General features: G+C 43.5%; 1 protein-coding gene across 1 annotated transcript; it reads right to left on the minus strand.

The window, feature by feature from the left end:
* Positions 1 to 230: 230 nt before the first annotated feature.
* Positions 231 to 16,145, minus strand: LOC142740413 (high-affinity choline transporter 1-like). Its single transcript, XM_075849950.1, has 5 exons — positions 16,011 to 16,145; positions 7,321 to 7,464; positions 4,789 to 4,942; positions 2,655 to 2,872; positions 231 to 885 (listed from the first exon to the last, which is right to left on the minus strand). Exons 1-5 carry the CDS (start codon positions 16,137 to 16,139, stop codon positions 367 to 369), a joined length of 1,164 nt encoding a protein of 387 aa, XP_075706065.1. The 5' UTR covers positions 16,140 to 16,145; the 3' UTR covers positions 231 to 366.
* Between the last annotated feature and the right edge of the window lie 8,149 nt (positions 16,146 to 24,294).

Consider the following 24,294-nt stretch of genomic DNA (forward strand, 5'->3'; position numbering starts at 1 on the left):
TCTTAATCTGTGTCCAGTGGTTTGTTCCACAATGATGCAGTTATTCAGATTCCCCTATGTTGTGGAACTGACCACTGCACACAAAAAATGGGGGTTCTGACTAAATTAAGAAACCTGAGTTCTTTTTCCTATGGTTTCTACTAAGAAATATAAAGTTAGATAACAACAATAAATAAATACAGTACTTTATAACTTTTATTTTACATTGTAATGTATAATGAGTGTTGTGGCTGAAACTTAAAACATCCTCTTTAGCCAAGCGCTCAATGTTTCAAATACCTCTTAACACTGTGCAATATAAATGAATTGGTGACTCTGATGAGTATAGTAAATTTATACATTGACAGTTGGACCTGGAGCTCACACTTAATTACACTCATCATTGCAAATGTTTTGGAGATGAAAAGCCACCAGTTCTTCCTTTGCCGGAGGACTTACTTTCCCTACTTTTAACACATTACAAATATCCCACTGTTTTGGCAGCAGAGATTTTTGAAACAAGAATTCTGAGAAATAAGATACAAATATCTGTGTACTTAAAGCTACAAGCATGGTGAAGGTCTTGAATGGAAAGAGTTGGACGTAGGCTCCATTAATAAGTGTACACCAGGGATAGTGGATGATGGGTGGAATGTTTATGGAGTTCACACCTCCCAGTATTCTCAAAACGAAGCCCAGGAGGTAACCACTTGCTGAACCATAAGTGTTAGTTCTTGGAACAAACAATACGCAACAAAGTTGAGGGAAAACCAAAGCATAGACCATCTCCCCACACATAAACCACAGGTCGTAGATGGAGTTAGACAGGAAAGCCATCCCAGCTGCTGTGCTACCTAGCACAATGGTAGAAATTCTCATAGCCACCATCACCTCTTTATCTGAGGCCTGAAGACAAGAAAACATGAAATAAATTAGTAAATTTTACTTTTCTTCCTAAAATATAGTTTGCCAGAAGATATTTCAGTGGTGAAGTGAGGGAGCTCGATAGTTATAATCCCATATGTGAAGAACAGTGCTTGTCGGACTCCTTCTTTCCCTTACCCATGTGTTGCTCCCTTACTATTATCCTAACATTGGGAAGCTGATGCAACTTACTGCAAATGGGGTAGAGCAAGAGAAGGTATACTTGAAAGAGTTTCCCCATTGGGCCCCATAGCAACTACCTGGACTACCTAAATCAGTGGTCGTCAACCCAACATATTGTGGAGGCCTCAAATGTGGCCCTTAATTCTATCACATTCAGCCAGGGACGAGTCAAGGAGTAGGCACACACATACATGTGACTTTTTTTATACAGCTATATTTTTCGCCGGTGTATATGTCTTTATATATTTTATAGCGCTAAAGCAGGTTAGAAATGGAAGAAAAAAAAATAACTATGAGCGCTCATGTATTATTATTGTTCTGGGGAAGGCAGCTTCACTATATGAATTTGCGTGACCCTGGGGCCCTGGGCCACACATCAGGCACATGGGGACCACATGTGGCTCTTGGGAAACCAATTGGGCATCACTGGGCTAAATGGTGGGTACGCTCTTTAACACTAGCATGACTTCATACCTGGTGCGGTTTCATGCCTCCACACCATCTCCCCCTACCCCAGGACAGAAGTGTTTGTTCCTCCTTTCTATCCTACCTGACTCCCCTCTCCTGTTTACTAACAATGTGATTCCTGTGGAGAGGATGTCCCTGAACAGGTTTATTCCGCCAGTGCAACAGGAACAGGATCCTTCTTCATTGTAAACAGCTGCACGGCCTTCTTCCTACCCATTGATAACATTAAGAGTATGTTCACACGAGGTCATTACGTCCGTAATTGACGGACATATTTCGGCCGCAAGTCCCGGACCGAACACAGTGCAGGGAGCTGGGTTCCTAGCATCATAGTTATGTACGACACTAGGAGTCCCTGCCTCTCCGGGGAACTACTGTCCCGTGCTTAAAACATGATTACAGTATGGGACAGTTGTCCGGCAGCGAGGCAGGGACTCCTAGCGTCGTACATAACTATGATGCTAGGAGCCCGGCTCCCTGCACTGTGTTCGGTCCGGTACTTGCGGCCGAAATATGTCCGTCAATTACGGACGTAATGACCTCGTGTGAACATACCCTTATAGTGACCTTTACATATAAGTGAAGATTACGAATCTCATTTAAGAGCACAGTCACACCTGTTATTCTTGCTGTTCTATTTTTTTGTATTGTACTTTAAAATATCATGCTCACGAAACGACAGCTTGCCTTATCTGTCATCATTTGACAGGAGTCTTATTCTGGCCGTACATACTAGATTTTTCTCGCCAATCCGAAACAACTCAACTGACGAAGAATTAAAATCCAATTATTTGTTCCCCATGGAGATATTAAACTAAACGTACATACTTGGCTGATCTGAGTGTCATGTCTACTAGCTCAATAAACATACAGCCCTGCCCCCACCAACATATTTACATGGGTGAACAGGTCACTGCCACTTACAGGATCAGCTCACTCCTCTCCTGCTGCTGTCATTCCTATAATCTCATTGGCTGCCGGATATCTTTCTCTACCCACTTTAAACCAGGTTATTTGCAATCATATAGGAGATGAGGAATGATGACAAAAATCCCAGAGAGACTCTATTCTAGAATTAAAATAAGGAAATACTAGATTACCGTTTTACGGAGAATCCTTTTGTAGATATTATATCCAAACATAGAACTGGATGACAAAAGTGCAGAGTCTGCCGAAGACATAACAGCTGCTGCCACAGCTCCCAAACCAGCAACGGACACGTACAGAGGACATAGGTGCTGCAGGACGATTGGTAGGATCATACTAGATTCTCCTCTATCATACGGTGTTGGCAATCCATAGCTTGTCTGGTTCCAGTCTAGCAACGAGAACAAAGGGGTCTTTGGCTGATAAATGTCTAAATTAATGTAATCTTTTAGTAATAATAATAATACAGAGAACTTCAGGGTCAGGAGAGGAACGTTCCTCACCAATTCTCCACCTCCGGAGATCAACACCATAAAAGAGTGGACCCAAGTTTTTGTGCCCATGGACGAAAAGCAGAAGCCCATTGAGAAGCCAGGCTCAACTGCTGGGTTGACCACCACTGCAGCCCATATATGGTGGTCAGGGGCGTAACTAGGAAAGACTGGGCCCCATAACAAACTTTTGACTGGGGCCCCCCTCCCCTGGGTATCACACAACCCCCCCTTGTAGTTAGTGCCTCCCTATAGATTCCGCCACACAGCGCCCCCTGTAGATAGCACCATACAGCCCCCCTGTAGATAACGCCATACAGCCCTCCCCCTGTAGATAACGCTATACAGCCCTCCCCCTGTAGATAATGCCATACAGCCCTCCCCTGTAGCTAACGTCATACAGCCCTCCCCCTGTAGATAACGTCATACAGCCCTCCCCCTGTAGATAACGTCATACAGCCCTCCCCTGTAGATAACGTCATACAGCCCTCCCCCTGGAGATAACGCCATACAGCCCTCCCCTGTAGCTAACGTCATACAGCCTTCCCCCTGTAGATAACGCCATACGGCCCTCCCCCTGTAGATAACGTCATATAGCCCTCCCCCTGTAGATAACGTCATACAGCCCTCCCCTGTAGATAACGTCATACAGCCCTCCCCTGTAGATAACGCCATACAGCCCTCCCCCTGTAGATAACGCGATACAGCCCTCCCCCTGTAGATAACGCGATACAGCCCTCCCCTGTAGATAACGTCATATAGCCCTCCCCCTGTAGATAATGTCATACAGCCCTCCCCTGTAGATAACGTCATACAGCCCTCCCCCTGTAGATAACGTCATACAGGCCTCCCCCTGTAGATAACGCCATACAGCCCTCCCCTGTAGATAACGCCATACAGCCCCCCTGTAGATAACGTCATACAGCCCTCCCCCTGTAGATAACGTCATACAGGCCTCCCCCTGTAGATAACGCCATACAGCCCTCCCCTGTAGATAACGCCATACATTCCTCCCCCTGTAGATAACGCCATATAGCCCTCCCTGTAGATAACGCCATACAGCCCTCCCCGTAGATAACGCCATACAGCCCCCCCTGTAGATAACGCCATACATTCCTCCCCCTGTAGATAACGCCATATAGCCCTCCCTGTAGATAACGCCATACAGCCCTCCCCGTAGATAACGCCATACAGCCCCCTGTAGATAACGCCTTAAGCCCTCCCCCTGTAGATAACGCCATACAACCCCCCAGTAGATAACATCATACAGCCCACCCTGTAGATGACGCCAGACAGCCCCCCCTGTAGATAACGCCATACAGCCCTAAACCCCCCCCTGTAGGTAACGCCATACAGCCCTAAACCCCCCCCTGTAGGTAACGCCATGCAGCCCCCAACAAAAAACGGGCTATAGTTTGTCCTACAAGAGACATGCATCCCCTATCCCCTAGCACAAGCGCGACCGGTGCGCAATTCATTTCTATGGAGCTGCAGACAGACGCCGGAAGTCCGAGGTTTGTCATGGAGAACTTCGAGGGACTTTTGGTCCCCCGTTCTCCTTATCGCTGGGCGTCCCAGCGATCCCACATGCATCCCCTATCCTGTGGAGAGGGGATGCATGTCTTTTGTAGGAACAACCCCTTCAGTGGCGTCGCACTGTAGCAGCCATAGCGGCTGCTAGCGGAGCCTCCGGCCATGGGAGGGCCCCGTAGCAGTCGCTACGGCTGCTACTGCGGTAGTTACGCCACTGGTGGTGGTCACCTCACTGTGAGATGGCAGAGCAACTCTGGAGAATGAGGTTGTCTTTTCTATTTACCTGTAGAAGCCGCTACAGCTCCAACTAATACAGATGGGATCGCCAGCACCACACATCCCCCTGCTCCAAAAGCAGACGTTACTTTTGCTTGGGTTGTAGTAGAAGCAGATAAGACTCTCTGGAAATATATCTGCCATGCAATGCTGCCAAGACTCTAGAGAAGTAAATGAGAAGTACACATTAACATATTGATAAAAAAAAAAAAGTATTACCCCCCCAAAAATATCACCACTAAATATAAGCATTTGAATCGTCTTCTTCACAACAGTTTCTTAAATATTTTTATTCTTAGGAAATTTGGGTGACACTCAATATAGCTGCCATTACACCTTTCTCAGATGCCACCATGCTTTTAGAAACTCCTAAACGGTAAATCGGATGATGGATCAAGGTTGGTGTCAAAACATTGAAATTGAAATTAAAAAAAATTGGCAACCATTTGTAAATAATTGCTGTGCCTTTTTTCTTTTTTTTTTTTTAAAAAGAGAGAGAACCATGTGGCTATTCCATGGCATGCCCCCAAAACTCACACCAACATAAATATAGCTAGCTGTCCTAAATGTGTCAAACAATGCCAAAATACTGAGGCCATAGAGTGCACATATAACAGTGCCAAAGAATGCTCAAATAACAGAGCCATAGGATACATATAAAACAATGCCAAACAATGTCCAAATAACACTAGCCCAAAATGTATAAATAACAGTGTTAAACAAATAAGGTTCACATTACAAATAACAGTGTTTGCACAATGATGCCATATGGTGCACAAATAACAGACAAACAGTATCCAAATAATGTACTGGAGACCCACAAGGGTCAGTCAATCCCTCAATCGGACACCCAGGTACCAGCACCTGCTTACTCATTCAGACTCCTGGTTTAGGTGTTCACAACTATAGACAACTAGGTTCAGGCGCACGCTCTCTCATCCACACACTCAGAACCAGGAGCTTACACCTACATAGAAGGTCCAGACCGTATTTTAACACAATTTATTATAGGTTTTTATAGGTTCCCTCCAAAGCACAATTGTAATTTTTAGTTGGAGATTTTTAGACACTGTCGCAATTTAAAAAGGATATCTATAAGACGTTCATAAAGGGTTAAAAACAGGTACTGTTTAATGTGTAGATTAATATGGATAGTGATTTAAATTCACACCCATGACCTTATAACGAGGATGGGTTACTAGAGATGTGTGCAGGAAGTGTTACCATGGGGACTGTGAAGGATGATTTATTTGCTTATATTCTCTGTATGAAATTACATTGTGAATTACCAAGCAGGATGCCGAATTACTAAGATATGTAATATGTAAAAGTGATGATAATGTTTAAATGATTTAGTTTCGTTCAGCAGCCATCTTGTCTGGAGTTCCCATCTTGGTTCTTTTGTAGTGAATAGGAAAGTCATAGTTCCTTTAATACAAGTAATGTTGATTTCGTATGTTTTATCTTTGACCTTGGTTCCCATGCGAAGATGGACAGGGAGTGAGATGGGGGGATGGCAAGTATGCGTGAGGGAAGGTCTCCCCCATCTCCACGAGAATATTCTGTCCAAGAGAGAGATAAGACACTTGTAAACATAATGTGTGAAGAATTATAATGATGTATCTGGGATGTATTTTAATGTATGCTTTTTACTGAATAACAAATATTGTTACATTGTCTCTGATTGGTTAACCTCAAGCCGACACCCCTTCTGAATTTCAGTTTAACAGTTTGAGTTTGGTAATAAATCCTTCAGAGGAGTATTTTGAACATTTCAGCGTGTCTGTGTGTTTTCTTCTCCTCTCTCGATATATATCGGTGAAATATCCTAATTAGGATACTGACTAATGGAGTCTGGCCTTGAGAGTCTGTTGGGACTCGTATAAATGTCAGTCTAATATATTTTGAGCGATGGATTTCCACGACAGGACACAGGGGTAGAGGAGCTGTTAACATTAGTTCTGTAAGGCCGGATTCACACGAGCGTGTGGGTATTGCACACGCAAAAAACGCGGCGTTTTGCGTGCGCAAAATGCACTTAACAGCTCCGTGTGTCAGCCCCGTATGATGCGTGGCTTCGTGCTTTTCGCGCAGCCGCCATCATTATGACACTCCATTTGGATGTTTGTAAACAGAAAAGCATGTGGTGCTTTTATATTTTCATTCATCATTTTAAAAGCTGTTACGCGAATCATGCTTGTCCCACGGAAGGGCTTCCGTGTGGCATGCATGATTTTCACGCACCCATTGACTTCAATGGGTGCTTGATGCGCGAAAAACGCCCAAAGAACGTACATGTCGTGACTTTTTCGCAGCGGACTCACATTGCGGAAAAATCAATCAACTGTCTGCACGGCCCCATAGACTAATATAGGTCCGTGCGACGCGCGTGAAAATCACGCGCGTTGCACGAACGTATATAACGTTCATCTAAATAAGCCCTAACTGTTAACACTCACAAGAGATATATTTATACATTTGCCTTTTATGTATTATTCCTTGCGGTTCTCGTTTCAGAATTTAAGGAATTGCAGCTTACCAGATATAAAACATCATCTATCCATATTCCAATATATTGCATATCGATTTTTCCTAGCCAGGGATCCTGAAACACTCCTTGAATAGCTGTGTCAGCAATATTCTTAGTAGCAGAGTTCAGAAGTGCAAAAGGTATACAGATCCACTGTAGATTAAAACATAAAAAGTATGTAAGATATCACAGCTATGCAACCAACCTATAAATGTATTATTGATGCAAAACACGGTAGGGCTGTCTCTGTAGCCTAGTACTATGTATATAGTAGGGATATATGAGACCCTTTTAGAGAAGCAGTGATGGAGGTAATTACACTCACAGTGCGTTCTTCTTACTGAATTCATATGGTGTATAATACTGCCCGCTATGAACATTAACATAAGTACTATAATACTGCCTCCTATGGAAAAGAATATAACTACTATAATACTACACTTTATGGACAAAAACATAGCTACTGTAATACTGCCCCCTATGGAAACAATACAACTACTATAATACTGCCCCCTATGTACAAGAATATAACTTCTATAATACTGCCTCCTATGGATAAGGAGATAACTACATTAATACTGCCTCATATGGTCAAGAATATACAGTTTTGGTCCAGAATTATTTGGACAGTGACACAATCTTCATGATTTGGGCTCTGCTGCCACCACATTAGATTTGAAATGAAACAACTGAGATACAATTGAAGTTTAGACTTTCAGGTTTAATTCAAGGGGTTTATCAAAAATATCCTGTGAAACGTTTAGGAATTGCAACAATTTTCCTGCACAGCCGCCTCATTACAGGGGCTCAAAAGTAATTAGACAAATGAACATTACCATAAAGAAAATGTGTTTTTTAATACTTTGTAGAGAATCCTTTGCAGGCAATGACTGCCTGAAGTCTGGAACCCATGGACATCACCACACGCTGGGTCTCCTCCTTTGTGATGCTTTGCCCGGCCTTTACTGCAGCGTCTTCAGTTGTTGCTGTTTGTGCGTCTTTCTGCCTTAACCACCAGGCGTACCAGGACGTAACTGTACGTCCATGTGGCCAGTGTCTTAGCACACAGGGACGTACAATTACTGCGTGTTTCCCGGTGCACACTGTCGGCGACAGTGTGCACCGGAAACCGGGAGGCCAGCTGTCCCTGACAGCTGACACTCCACTGTATGCCGATCAGCGGCTAATTTCCGCTGATTCTGGCAATTAACCCCTTGATTGCAGTGATCGATTGCAATCACCGCATTCAGGGGTTTCTAGCTCAACAGCAGACCTCACGATGAAATCTTGAGGTTTGCAGATGGCTAGCATGGCGATCGGAGGCCAAGTAATGGCCTCCGTGTCTGCCATGTACGGAAGCCTATCAGGATCAGCCTCCTGATAGACTTCCTGTCAGAGTTTGCGATGCACACTGTCGATGACAGTGTCCGTGACAGTGTCGGCGACAGTGTGCATCGGAAACCAGGAGGTCAGCTGTCCCTGACAGCTGACACTCCACTAGTTGCAGATCAGCGGCTCATTGCCGCTGATTTCGGCAATTAACCCGTTACATGCGGGGCTCGATTGCGATCTCCGCATGTACAGGGTTTGTAGCACATCAACAGCCCCCATGCAATTGTGGGCAGGGGCGTAACTAGGAAAGACTGTGCCCCATAGCAAACTTTTGACTGGGGCACCCCCCTCCCCTGGGTGTCACACAACCCCCCCCCCTTGTAGATAGTGCCTTTTTTACAGCCCCCACTGTAGATAACGCCATACAACCCCCTCTGTAGATAACGCCATACAGCCCCCTCTATAGATAGCGCCATACAGCCCCCCCTGTAGATAACGCCATACAACCCTCCTGTAGATAACGCCATACAGCCCCCTCTGTAGATAACGCCATACAGCTCCCTCTGTAGATAACGCCATACAGACCCCCCTGTAGATAACGCCATACAGACCCCTCTGTAGATAACGCCATACAGACCCTCCCATGTAGATAACGCCATACAGACCCCCCTGTAGATAACGCCATACAGACCCCTCTGTAGATAACGCCATACAGCCCCCTGTAGATAACGCAATACAGCCCCCTCTGTAGATAACGCTATACAGCCCCCTCTGTAGATAACGCCATACAGCCCCCTCTGTAGATAACGCCATATAGACCCCCCTGTAGATAACGCCATACAGACCCCTCTGTAGATAACGCCATACAGCCCCCTGTAGATAACCCCATACAGCCCCCTTTGTAGATATCTACAGAGGGGGCTGTATGGCGTTATCTACAGGGGGCTGTATGGCGTTATCTACAGGGGGCTGTATGGCGTTCTCTACAGGGGGGACTGTATGGCGTTATCTACAGGAGGGGGTCTGTATGGCGTTATCTACATGGGGGGTCTGTATGGCGTTCCCTAGAGGGGGGCTGTATGGCGTTCCCTACAGGGGGGTGTATGGCGTTCTCTACAGGGGGGACTGTATGGCGTTATCTACAGAGGAGGCTGTATGGCGTTATCTACAGGGGAGGGTCTGTATGGCGTTATCTACAGGGGGGGTCTGTATGGCGTTATCTACAGGGGGGGTCTGTATGGCGTTCCCTAGAGGGGGGGCTGTATGGCGTTCCCTACAGGGGGGCTGTATGGCGTTCCCTACAGGGGGGGCTGTATGGCGTTCTCTACAGGGGGACTGTATGGCGTTATCTACAGGGGGGACTGTGTGGCGTTATCTACAGGGGGGTCTGTATGGCATTCCCTAGAGGGGGGGGCTGTATGGCGTTCCCTACAGGGGGGGGCTGTATGGCGTTCTCTACAGGGGGGGCTGTATGGCATTCTCTACAGGGGGGGCTGTATGGCGTTCCCTACAGGGGGGGCTGAATGGCGTTAACTACAGGGGGGGCTGTATGGCGTTCTCTACAGGGGGGGCTGTATGGCGTTCCCTACAGGGGGGCTGTATGGCGTTCCCTACAGGGGGGCTGTATGGCATTCCCTACAGGGGTTGGCTGTATGGCGTTCCCTACAGGGGGGCTGTATGGCGTTCCCTACAGGGGGGGCTGTATAGCGTTCCCTACAGGGGGGGCTGTATGGCGTTCCCTACAGGGGGGCTGTATGGCGTTCCCTACAGGGGGGGCTGTATGGCATACAGCCCCCCCCTGTAGGTAACGCCATACAGCCCCCCTGTAGGGAACGCCATACAGCGCCCCCCTGTAGGGAATGCCATACAGAGCCCCCCCCTGTAGGGAGCGCCATACAGAGCCCCCCCCCTGTAGGGAACGCCATACAGAGCCCCCCCCTGTGGGGAACGCCATACAGCACCCCCCCTGTAGGGAACGCCATACAGCGCCCCCCCTGTAGGGAATGCCATACAGCGTCCCCCCCCTTAGGGAACGCCATACAGCGTCCTCCCAAAAAAATGCGACCTACAGCGTGTCCGACAAAAGACATGTATCCCCTCTCCACAGGATAGGGGATACATGTGTGATCACTGGCAGCGATAGGGAGAACGGGGGACCGAAAGTCCCCCAAGTTCTCCATGACTAACCTGACCTTCCGGAGTCTGCGCAGCTCACTAAAAATGAAAGGAGCGCTGGTCACGCATGCGCACAAGCGCGACCGGCCGTCCATTCATTTCTACGGAGCTGCCGACACAGACCCCGGAAGTCCGAGGTTTGTGATGGAGAACTTGGGGGACTTTCGGTCCCCCGTTCTCCCTATCGCTGCCAGCGATCACACATGTATCCCCTATCCTGTGGATAGGGGATACATTTTTTTTTTATTTAATGGCAGAGCGGGGAGATACCTCCCTGCTCTGCCGTAGTGTTCAGTGGCGTCCCGCTGTAGCAGCCATAGCGGAGCCTCCGGCCATGGTGGGGGCCCGTGCCGGCGGGCGACACGGCCCCCCCATGCCGCGGGCCCCGTAGCAGCCGCTACTGCTGCTACGGCGATAGTTACGCCACTGATTGTGGGGGCTGCTGATGCTTGTGATGCTTGCCTCTGGCTGGTCCTCGTAGACTAACTGAGTAGAGTGACTGTGACGTCACACTGACAGTTGGCATACGTTACACTACCTAGGTAGTGTAATGTATTCTAGCAGCGATCAAAGCTGCAGGTAAAAAAAGAAGGTGTCAAAGTAAAGAAAAAAAAAAAAAAAGTTAATAAAAATGTTTTACAAAAGTGTAAAAATAAAATATTTTTTTTTCCTATAATAAGTCTCTTATTATAGGTCAAAAATGAAACCGTTAAAAAACAGTACACATATTTGGTATCACCGCGTTCGTAACGACCCAATCTATAAAACTATAATGTTATTTTTACCGCACGGTGAACGCCGCAAAAAAAGCTAACTAAAAACAATGCCAGAATCACTATTTTTTGGTCACCACCCCTCCCAAAATATAGAATAAAAAATGAAAAAATGCAACATTTTAGTGGACAAAAATGTTTATATTCATTTTCACGGCCTAATTCTACTAAATTCTGCAAAAGATCTGTGTGGTATAAATTATTACTATACCCCTAGAAAAATTCCTTGAGGGGTCTAGTTTCCAAAATGGGGTCACTTTTGGGGGGTTTCCACTATTTTGTTCCCTCCAGGGGGTTGCGATCGCGACATGGCACTAAAAACCAATCCAGCAAAATCTGTGCTCCAAAATCCAAATGGCCCTCCCTCCCTTCTGACCGCTGCCGTGGGTCCAAACAGCAGTTTATTACCACATATGGGGTATTTCCGTAATCGGGAGAAGATGCTTTACAAATGTTGGGGTGAATTTTCTTCTTTATTCCTTGTAAATATTAAAAATGTCTATGTTATTTCAGAAAAAAAGTAGATTTTCATTTTCACAGGCTAACTCCAATAAATATAGCAAAATACCTGTGGGGTCAAAGTGCTAATTATACCACTAGATAAATTCCTTGAGGGGTGTAGTTTCCAAAATGGGGTCACTTTTGGGAGTTTCCACTGTTTTGGCACCACAAGACCTCTTCAAACTCGACATGGTGCCTAAAATATAATCTAAAAATAAGCAGGCCCCAAAATCCACTAGGTGCTCCTTTGCTTCTGAGGCCGGTGTTTCGGTCCATTAGGACACTAGGGCCACATGTGGGATATTCCTAAAAACTGCAGGATCTGGGCAATAAATATTGAGTTGCGTTTCTCTGGTAAAACCTTCTGTATTACAGAATTTTTTTTATTACAAATGAATTTCGAATTGCTTTATTTCCTGTGAAACGCCTAAAGGGTTAAAATACTTTCTGAATGCTGTTTTGAATACTTTGAGGGGTGCAGTTTTTAAAATGGGGTAATTTATTGGGGTATTCTAATATATAAGGCCTTCAAAACCACTTCAGAACTGAACTGGCCCCTGTAAAAATAGCCTTTTGAAATTTTCTTGAAAATGTGAGAAATTGCTGCTAAAGTTCTAAGCCTTGTAACGTCCTAGAAAAATAAAAGGATGTTCAAAAAACGATGCAAATATAAAGTAGACATATGGGAAATGTTAACTAGTGACTATTTTGTGTGGTATTACTATCGGTTTTACAAGCAGATACATTTAAATTTAGAAAAATGCACATTTTTGCAAATTTTCTCTAAATTTTGGTGTTTTTCACAAATAAATATTGAATTTATCAACCAAATTTTTCCACTATCATAAAGTACAATATGTCACGAGAAAACAGTCTCAGAATCGCGTGGATAGGTAAAAGCATTCCGGAGTTATTACCACATAAAGTAACACATGTCAGATTTTAAAACATCGGCTGTGCCACAAGGCCAAAACAGGCTGTGTCCTAAAGGGGTTAAGTTTTGTCTTAAGCAGTGAAATGCTCGATCGGGTTGAGATCTGGTGACTCGGCCATTGCAGAATATCCCACTTCTTTGCCTTATAAATTCCTGGGTTGCTTTCGCAGTATGTTTTGGGACATTGCCCATCTGTCCTGTGAAGCGACATCCAATCAACCTGCTGCATTTGGCTGAATCTGAGCAGAAAGTAAATCCCTGAACACTTCAGAATTCATCCGGCTGCTTCTGTCTTCAGTCACATCATCAATAAACACTAGTGACCCGGTGCCTTTGGCAGCCATGCATGCCCATGCCATCACACTGCCCCCATCATGCCATCACACTGCCCCCACCATGCCATCACACTGCCCCACCATGCCATCACCCTGCCTTCACCATGCCATCACACTGCCTCCACCATGCCACCACACTGCCCCCACCATGTGTTACAGCGGATGTGGGATCATGAGCCGTTCCAAGCCTTCTCCATACTTTCTTCCTCCCATCTTTCTGGTACAGGTTGATCTTAGTTTCATGCTGTTCCAGAACTGGGCGGCTTCTTTACATGATGTTTTGCAAAGTCTAATCTGGCCTTTCTGTTCTTGAAGCTGATTAATGGTTTGCACCTTGTGGTGAACCCTCTGTATTTGCTCTCATGAAGTCTTCTCTTTATGGTAGACTTAGATACTGATCCATCTACTTCCAGGAGAGTGTTCTTTACTTGGGTAGATGTTGGGAAGGGGTTTTTCTTCACCATGGAAAGGATTCTGTGATCATCCATCACTGTTGTCTTCCGTGGACATCCAGGTCTTTTGGAGTTCACGAGATCACCAGTGCGCTCTTTTTTTTCAAGAATTGACCAAACTGTTGATCTAAGGATGCAGATTCTATTGAATGTGGTTTCGCTACTGCTGTAGCAGCCGTAAGGGCTGCTAGTGGGGCCACTGGGCATGGGGGGCCATGACAGCGGTGGGACAGGCCCCCTCATACCGCGGGCCCCATGGCGGCTGCTACAGCGGTAGTTACGCCACCTCCTAGACAGGAGCTCCCTGTAGAATCGCCGGCAAGAGTGTCAGCAGTGCTCTGGCCTGGGATTCCACTTCTGGAGGAGCCATGACGGCAGTGTCAGCCCCCCTAAGGGCAGTGGGCCCCCGGCGCTTGCCCAGGTTCGCCGGGTGCTGATGCCGGCCCTGCCCCTATGTACAAGAATATAACTACTATAATACTGCCCCCTAGGTACAAGAATATAACTACTATAACACTGCCCCCTATGTACAAGAATATAACTACTATAATACTGCCCCCTATGTACAAGAATATAACTACTATAATACTGCCTCTTATATACAAGAATATAACTACTGTAATACTGCCTCCTATATACAAGAATATAACTACTTTAGTACTGCCCCTATGTACAAGAATATAACTACTATAATACTGCTTCTATATACAAGAATATAACTACTATAATACTGCCCCCTATATACAAGAATATAACTACTATAATACTGCCCCCTATGTACAAGAATATAACTACTATAATACTGCCTCTTATATACAAGAATATAACTACTGTAATACTGCCTCCTATATACAAGAATATAACTACTTTAGTACTGCCCCTATGTACAAGAATATAACTACTATAATACTGCTTCTATATACCAGAATATAACTACTATAATACTGCCCCCTATGTACAAGAATATAACTACTATAATACTGCCTCCTATATTCAAGAATATAACTACTATAATACTGCTCCTATATACAAGAATATATCTACTATAATACTGCCACCTATATACAAGAATATAACTACTATAATACTGCCCCCTATATACAAGAATATAACTACTATAATATTGGTCCTATATACAAGAATATAACTACTATAATACTGCCTCCTATGTACAAGAATATAACTACTATAATACTGCCCCTATATACAAGAATATAACTACTATAATACTGCTCCCTATATGCAAGAATATAACTACTATAATACTGCCCCCTATATACAAGAATATAACTACTATAATACTGCCCCTATATACAAGAATATAACTACTATAATACTGCCTCCTATATTCAAGAATATAACTACTATAATACTGTCCCCTATGTTCAAGAATATAACTACTATAATACTCTCCCTATATACAAGAATATAACTACTATAATACTGCCCCCTATATACAAGAATATAACTACTATAATACTGCCTCCTATATACAAGAATATAACTACTATAATACTACCCCCTATATACAAGACTATAACTACTATAATACTGCTCCTATATACAAGAATATAACTACTATAATACTGCCTCCTATATACAAGAATATAACTACTATAATACTGTCCCCTATGTTCAAGAATATAACTACTATAATACTCTCCCTATATACAAGAATATAACTACTATAATACTGCCCCCTATGTACAAGAATATAACTACTATAATACTGCCTCTTATATACAAGAATATAACTACTGTAATACTGCCTCCTATATACAAGAATATAACTACTTTAGTACTGCCCCTATATACAAGAATATAACTACTATAATACTGCCTCCTATATACAAGAATATAACTACTATAATACTACCCCCTATATACAAGAATATAACTACTATAATACTGCTCCTATATACAAGAATATAACTACTATAATACTGCTCCTATATACAAGAATATAACTACTATAATACTGTCCCCTATGTTCAAGAATATAACTACTATAATACTCTCCCTATATACAAGAATATAACTACTATAATACTGCCCTATATACAAGAATATAACTACTATAATACTGCCCTATATACAAGAATATAACTACTATAATACTCTCCCTATATACAAGAATATAACTACTATAATACTGCCTCCTATATACAAGAAAAACATTAAAAAGATTTGTACTTACCAATCCAAGTACCATAAAGACAAGCTGTATAACATCAGTGTAAGCCACAGAGTACAGCCCTCCAAATAATGTATATGTAACAACAATACAAGCGGATACCAGGATTGACAAGTAGTTCTGAATATCCATAATGACACTGACTGCCGAGGCTGTAATAGAGAAGAAAAATGATATTGCATAATACATATACATTATACACTATAGGAGCTTCTAGTCCCGTCTTATTGATGATCAGGTAAGCTTTAAAGGGAGTGTCTGACAAAAAGCATGTCGTCTGTTTCCTATAACAACAAGCAGCTCTGGAGGCTCTAACTTAGGACTAGTACAAGAAAATTAATGAAATGTATTAACTTTATATTCATATTAATTCTATTTTTAAAGGGGTTGCCTTAGCATAGGCATTGATGACATAATGCTAGGATATGCCACCCACGTCTGATCGACAGGGGTCTGACCGCTCTAACCTCCGACAATTGATAAAATAAATTGGCAGTGGTGCTAGTAAAGCGTCTTGCCACTTGGTCTCCTGACAGCTCTGCTCAAATCATCCGGGTGGCAGCAGAGTCAGTCACTGACTACAATGAGCCAAATACATGCCTTCGAAAGAAAGCTAAGCAATGCTTACTGGAGACACAGTGGTTTAGCGATTTTCTAGCATCATTGTAACTTCGTTCTAGTCATTGGCGGGGATGACATTGAGACAAACCCTTAAAACTGTAAAATGGTGTCCAAATTTGTCAAATACCTCAGACACCCCTTCATACTATATCTTCTTATAAGTCTGCATGGAAATGAAAGACATCAAATCCAAACAATTAAATATTTAGTTAAACACTTAACTAACGATGCCAGGATGGCAGCGAACCAGCAGACGTCTGCTATAAGGGCTGGGATGAAGAGGAGACATGTCATGGTGTTCCCGTAGGCTTCCTGGAGAGGATCCATCATTGTCAAATACTTCTTCGATCTCATTGGTGTTACAAAAAAGATGGCACCTAAAAGCAGGAACAGTATCATAACACAATAATTTAGTATGAATATTTTATTTTCTATGTTTTTATTCCTACATATATTTAATGTACCATCTGAAGGATCCTATAGTGGTCTAGAATGGGTATAGAGATGTCCTATTGGCAATATATGGTAAAGAATGGAGTAAAATCATTTATTTTTGGAATTTCCCGTAATTAAAAAATTGTATTACCATATATGAGATCCTATGGCTGTCTGCAATGTATATTTTTGGCTTCCAATGGAGACAACCATTATATGTGGCTAAATCCCTTTGGCTATGTACATGTGGTACAATTTATATTGAAAGTACAGGCTCTGGGTCTGGGCAGCAGGGACAACTTTAAAGCAAGGTGTACTAAGAGTTGGCCTTGTGGGCACTGACTGAAATTCCGCCTGTTAGCCATGTTTCATTTGTACATAGCTGAAGCAGTAGTGAATGAGGAAAATGTTCAATATATGGGCTAACAGGTAGGGCTTCTTGTGAAATAAAAAATATTTAAGGTGCATATAGAATAGCATACTACACTGACGGGCATTCTTTGGTGACCTGCATTCACAACTGACCTGGAATAAGATCACTATCTGCCCAAAGATGTGAGAGTTTTTTTCTCAGTAGATCCCATTGATTTCTGCAGGGTCAACAATGTTATGTCAATGAGGGCCGGTAGACAATGGCGGATCATCATAGGGCATTTTGGACGGCCGCCCGGGGTCCGAGGCTGCCGGGGGCCCATAGTACATTGTCGTTTTGTTGCGTTATTGCCGCGATTTTGACACAAATCGCGGCGAAAACCGCGATGAAATGGCATTGTATATGTCCTGCAAAAGGACCTTTAGACATAAGGTCACATGACCTCATCTCTGAAGTTCTTACTACTGTTTAGGGACCTGCTGGTCACATGACCGCAGGTCCCTGAGCAGCAGCAAGACTCCACAGAGAAGATGAGCTGCTATGTAGGTATAAGTGGATGGATTTGTTTAAGGGATCTGTATTTAGGGGGCCTGGTGTGGGGACTGTATTTAGGGGGTCTGGTTTGGGGATTGTATTTAGGGGGTCTGGTCCGTATTTAGGAAGTTTGGTGTCTGTATTAGTTTAAGGGATTTAGGGTCTGTATATTTAGGGGTCTGTGTTAGTTTTAGGGGTCTGGGGTCTTTATTTAGGGGGTCTGTATTAGTTTTATGTCTGGGGTCTGTATTAGTTTATCAGAGTCTATTTAGGGGACCTGTTCTATGGTCTGTATTAGTTTAAGGGTCTTTATTTAGGGGTCTGTATTTAGGGGTCCGGTCTGGGGTCTGTATTAGATTAGGGGGTCTGATCTTGGGTCTGTATTACTTAAGGGAGTCAGGTCTGGGGTCATTATTAGTGTAGGGGGTCAGGTCTTTGGTCTGTATTTAGGGGGTCTGTATTAGTTTGAGGTCTGGGGTCTGTGTTTAGGGGTCTGGGGTCTGTATTAGTTTATGGGGTCTGTATTTAAGGGGCCTGGTCTAGGGTCTTTATTAGTTTAGGGGTCTTTATTTAGGCGTCTGTATTAGATTAGGGGGTCTGGTCTGGGGTCTGTATTAAGGGAGTCAGGTTTGGGGTCATTATTAGTGTAGAGGGTCGGGTCTGAGGTCTGTATTTAGGGGTCCTGTCTGAGGTCTGTATTTATTTAGGGTGCTTGTTCTGAGGTCTGTATTTATTTATGGTGTTATTTCTGGGTCTGTATTTATTTAGGGTGCTTGTTCTGGGGTCTGTATTTGTTTAGGGGTCTGGTCTAGGGACTGAAATAGTTTAGAAGGTCTGGGTCTGTATGTATGCTATGATCTAGTCTGGGGTCCAAATTTGTTAGTCTGAGTAAGAGGGGTTGTCCAGGCACATCGATAGGTCATCAGTATAAAAAATGGTCTGTGCCCGGACAACCCCACTAATGTTAGGTCCTGGGCCTTGGTGTCTAAATTTGTGTGTTTCTATAGAGGCTGGAAATGGCTGCAGAAGTGATGTCTCATCAGGAGAAGTCGACATAACGGTCTGCGGCAGATGGAGAAGAAAAGAAAACGACTCCCATCAGAGAAGACATCACCTGTGAGTCACTGGATCTATATGGGATCTGTCCCCTCACCTGACATGTCTGTTGTAGGAAATCCTTGTATTCTACATATTTTTGTGTACCCAGGACTAATAGACAAATGCGTGTTACCATTCCCATTGTCAAGAGGAAGTATCCCTGAACAGTGTGATACTGTCAGCGATGGTTGGAGACTGTCAGTATGCAGGGACACAGCCCTTTGACAAGGGGAATCGTAACACCCATTTGTCAATGCTCATACAAAAAGGTGGTGTTCACTATAGACACAGCAGAGCGGCGGTGGGGAAGGGGGCCCACGTTTGGGGAACAGCCCAGGGCCTATCGTCTACTTAATCCGCCAATGTCGGTAGAGCCTAGTTCAATCTGATTTTGAGAAACATAGTGGGTGTCACGTTGGGTGCGTTGACCCACTGGGCCGTACCACCTTGACGGTATAGCAGCTGGCCAAAAGGGTACAAGTCAAAGTCAAAAGTTCGGATAGGTGTACCTGTGGTAAATTCTGACAGTAGAGAAGACAGGCTCGGATAGGACGTAGGCAACAGACAGACACCAGGCGTGGTGTAATCAGGAAGGCGTAGTACACAGCGTAACATGACTCCAACTCTAAATGGCACTTGAACCAGGATAGCACGGTACACAGGTTACAGGTAGCATGAACGGGAACGCTGAGAACTGGGAAACACTAACGGACCATTCGCAGAGATGAACATAGGTAAACGACAACAACGCTCAGGCAATGCAGGAAGGGGCAGGGCCCATCCTATGGTTCTGGGTGGTTATGGGCTAATTTGGTATCTAATTCAGGTCCGCGCGCTGGCCCTTTAACAGCGGGCCTGAGCGTGCGCGCGCACCGTATGGAAAACTTCAGAGTGAAGCAAAAGTGAGCGCTGATGTCTCCTGAGGAGGCGATGCAGGCCAGCGCTCACTGATCCATTTGCTGCGGCCATCAGGAGGTGAATAAACCTGACGGCCCGCGGCCATGGGTATTAAAGTGGGAAGGTGGCATGACCATGTAAAACATGCATATTATTATTAAAAGACTCAAGGTCAAACTGTCAATCAACATCATCCGTCATGTTGTGTCTATGGCCAGCCCAACAATAATCTAAACAATCATAGTTAATGAGAGTCTGTAAGTACTGCACCTAACACGTCATATACAGTATATGAAGATTGTTCCGTTTCGAAGCTAGGAATTTGTCTCTTTGTGTCTAGGAGGTAAACTGCTTGGTACTGAATTTTGGGACCAGGAAAAGGCCATTTAGAGGTGATTTCTTTGGTCTTTACCATCAAAATTTGCAGGTACCCTTTTTACTATTTTATCCAGTCAGCCAATCCAGTTTTTGGGAGGTCCTAAATGCTGGTGGCTGCACTGGGATGTCTGGACTGGAGGACTTCCAATGTCAAAATGTCAAAAGTGTAATTGGTATCTTAGTCGGCGCCTCAGATAAGCGCATAGCTGAAGCACCTTTGGGGGCAAGTGCCATGCACACAGAAGCTTCTAACCATGGGAGAGCATTTTCTGAATAACATATCTAACATTTGCACGCACCTTTAAAGTGCCTTATATGCATTATATATAAGATGTTCGAGGTAAAAAAACCTTTGACGCACCTATTACAAGAATTCAGAACTTTTCCAGTATTTTATAGCATCCATCAGTCATTTATAAATGACTTAATTTCATCTAGAAAAAAAAGTTTGAGCATTATATGGCGGATACTTTTTTTCCCCATCTTACCTAGAACTAACCCTGCGGCAAATCCCACAGGAGCCTGAAGCCATGCCAGTCCTCGTCCAGGAAGGTAAACGATTTCTGCAGATCCATTAATATAGGCGCCACCAACCCAAGTAGCTGAATAAGAAAGAAGTAATCTTTAAATCTAAAATCAAATAAAATATAATTGATATGATTGTCCCATATGTCTAATTCTGTATTGGTTTGGAGATTTTTAGGTATGTAATAAGTGGAGCACTTTGCTAAATTTTAAAACATATCCCCTCTCTGTTTACATATGTCACATACCTAAGCAGCCTCTGTCCGAATTCGCTTAAATCAGCGCATTTGACTCCTTCAGCACTCCCCAAAATAAATTCAGACTTTGACCAGACTCCAAAAAAATTTCTATTGATGTGATGAGGTTTTTACAAAGTCACATGCACACATCGTGGTGAAGAACTGTGTGCAATTTACTGCAATACGGAGGCATAACTCCAAGTTGTTAGGCTTCAGTTTAACATCTGTAACAGGACCCCCACCTACAAAGTGCCATTTATAATACTGGTGTCTTCTTATGTGGCAAATGGGCCTTTGGGTCCCCTTAGGCACCGATGCCTGGGTGCAACTGTTACCTTTGCACCCACTATAGCTACACCTAGTGATTAAAGGGGTTTTCCACTACCGGACAACTGATCACCTATCCACCGGATAGGTCATCAGTATATGATAGGTGCGTGTCCGACATTCGGACCACGCACCAATCAGCTGCTTTGGCTGCCTCCAGGCACCGGACGTTAATGCCAGAAGCAGATGGCTCCGGTCACAGAATAGCGGCAGTTCGGCAGCACGGCCACAGCCGCTATGTTATGTGCGGAGCAAACTGCTTCCAGCTCTAAATACTGCATAGTGTGCAATGACATCCGTTGCCCACAGGCAGCCGGAGCAGCTGGAGCAGTGGGTGTCGGACACGCACCGATCATATACTGATGACCTATCCGGTAGATAGGTCATCATTTGTCCAGTAGTTGTTCGGAAAACCCCTTTACAGAGTCACGGACTACCATTACAAAAATAACAGCTGTAGATGTGTATTTTATTTAGCGCAGCAAAAAAGTGTAAATGTGCGCTTCCTCTAGCGGTGGCAAATGTTTTTATCATTTAACTCCAATTCACATGAACGCTTCAGAGGTGGTTTCCAGGTTCTAGGAACTCCTCCTCTCTTAAATATTTGCGCCTCTCGATCTAGATCAACCTCTAAATGAGGAGCAATTATATGGTATTACATGGCACTTGTTCAGAGTCCTTTTTAAACTGTAAACACTCTCTAAATATATGATGTAAGTACTCAAAAGACACAAATAGATGAGTTACACTTTCTACAGGCAAAACAATGATTTCTTAAAAATTATCCCATCCAATATTTTTTAAATCAATGGGCGTCCATGATCTGGGTCCCACAGAGGGAGAGCTGAGGTCTGATACAAAATCTGTACCAGGACCGGACGGCCTCAATCACAACACTGTATAGGATATTATATTATAGGTTATTTTCCTAAAAAAAAATTTTAAAAAATCTAAGGGGAAAAGTAAGGTCTGAATATTGCCAAACCTTCAAGCCTTATTTACACGAGCGTTGCGCACCTCGGACTTAAAAAACGGCAGATTTTCACACCCGAGGTGCATCCGTGCTCAGCGCTGCGGGACGCGATGTCTCGCATCCCCCATAGATGAGAGTCTATGGAGGGATGCCTGAAGCATGAAAAAATAGGACATGTCCTATTTTCTCACGGACCCTTCACACGGTCGGTTGAAAAAACGGCTGTGTGAACGGCCACATTGAATTACAAAGGTCCGTGGGACAGCCGCTGTTTCAACGGCCATCCCACGGACGTTTAACACGCTCGTGTAAATAAGGCCTTAATATGGCCTTTTGCTGAAGCCCTGAGTGATCTTAGACAGACTGGTTACTAGGGACTTGCTACTTGACGACACCATAAAGGTTGTAGTTGTCAGACAGTGTATCCATAGCAACCAATCTTTCTAACCTAACAGCCGTTCAGCTGAAAGCTGGAATTGTCCCTGAGAGGGTTATTAGCAGTTTAGCAGTGGTAAAGCCATGCACGACCTAATCTTATCATGGAGACCTTCATTTAGTCCCAAATTCCCTGCAACCCCCTAATTTGTGATAGTATTCCCTTAAATAATGTTTAAAGAGGCTCCAAAGCAAAGATACATACATGGACATTACATTATAGTTTAAAAAAAAAATGTGTAAATGTCCCCTAAAAATGGGACTGAAATTTTTTTTAAAAAGTATTTAAACGAAATTTCTGTTAATAAAAAACTAACACAATTTGTTTTAGATTAATATTTTTTTAATTAAATACCAAGTAAAAAAGCTCAACAACCATATACTGTATATATTTGGGTATCCCCACTCTCGTAACGACCCATCTATGAATGTGAATGGTGAATGATGTAAAAAAAAAATAGTAAAAACTGTCGTAATAGTTTTTTAATGCGTTTCACTATTTTGAAAAATTCCTACAAATTAAACGCTACCAGATATGTATGCAAAAATGATACTTAAAAGTATATGATCCCAAAAAAAGGCAAGGCCTCAAATGACTACATAGCCTTAAAGGGAAGGTGTCACGAAAAAAAAAAAAATTATGTTATTGCTTTTAGTATGTCATTAAAATAATTTTTATTTATTTGTGTTTTTGTGTTGTACTTTTTTCTTTCTTTTACTTCTCCCACACAGTCCAAAAGGAAGGTCTTCGGCAGAGCGACATCCGGCGCCATTTTCATGTAAGATGACTACTTCCGGTCGCGGCTTCCGTCCATATGTTCAGAAGCAAGGACTAGGAGCGGAGGGATTGGTGGCAGCGACAGCGGCGTCGGCAGGAGTAAGTAAGTTATGTTTGTGTATGTTCGTGTTATACTGTGTGATCACCACTGTATCTAATTCTCCTACACTGTGCATTTGCTCAAAAAATGGCGGCACACAGTGTAGGAGGTTTGAACATTCAACCTCCTCCTTTTTCCTGGCACTAGCCAGGATAAAGGAGGGGGGATTGTTTGAGCACACTAGAGCGAGTGTGTCTTCTCCAATTTTGCAGCATAAAGCAATGAAGTTGCTTTACCACATGCCAATGCTGCAATTTTGGGAATTGCTCCCTCTAGTGACCAGCACATGGAAATGTTCTAAATTAGAATCTAATTTATAATATTTCCTGACTTGTGAAAAAATAAAAAAAATTAGAACAATGTGTAATCATTTATATACTAACAGTTTAACCAAAAAAAATATATCTATTTTTCTAGCGACACATTCCCTTTAAGCAAAGTTTGGGCTGATAGAATGTGAGGAAGCAAAAACACAAAATTCCTCTAGGTTCAATGGCTATGTATACCTTTTTGAGACAATATTGGTTTTTTTTAAAATGTTTTACGTGATTACAAGCGCATTATTCGCAATCAG

This window comes from Rhinoderma darwinii, chromosome 2, assembly GCF_050947455.1.
Source record: "Rhinoderma darwinii isolate aRhiDar2 chromosome 2, aRhiDar2.hap1, whole genome shotgun sequence".
NCBI lineage: Eukaryota > Metazoa > Chordata > Amphibia > Anura > Rhinodermatidae > Rhinoderma > Rhinoderma darwinii.

Excerpts from the sequence above, each read along its gene's own strand:
- LOC142740413 (XM_075849950.1), bottom strand. The coding sequence starts at position 16,139 with ATGGATATTCAGAACTACTTGTCAATCCTGGTATCCGCTTGTATTGTT. Across the intron at positions 7,465-16,010 it reads TCTTTATGGTACTTGGATTG|TGGATCTGTATACCTTTTGC; the intron begins GTAAGTACAAAT and ends TTTAATCTACAG. Across the intron at positions 2,873-4,788 it reads AGCTGTAGCGGCTTCTACAG|ACTGGAACCAGACAAGCTAT; the intron begins GTAAATAGAAAA and ends TCTCGTTGCTAG.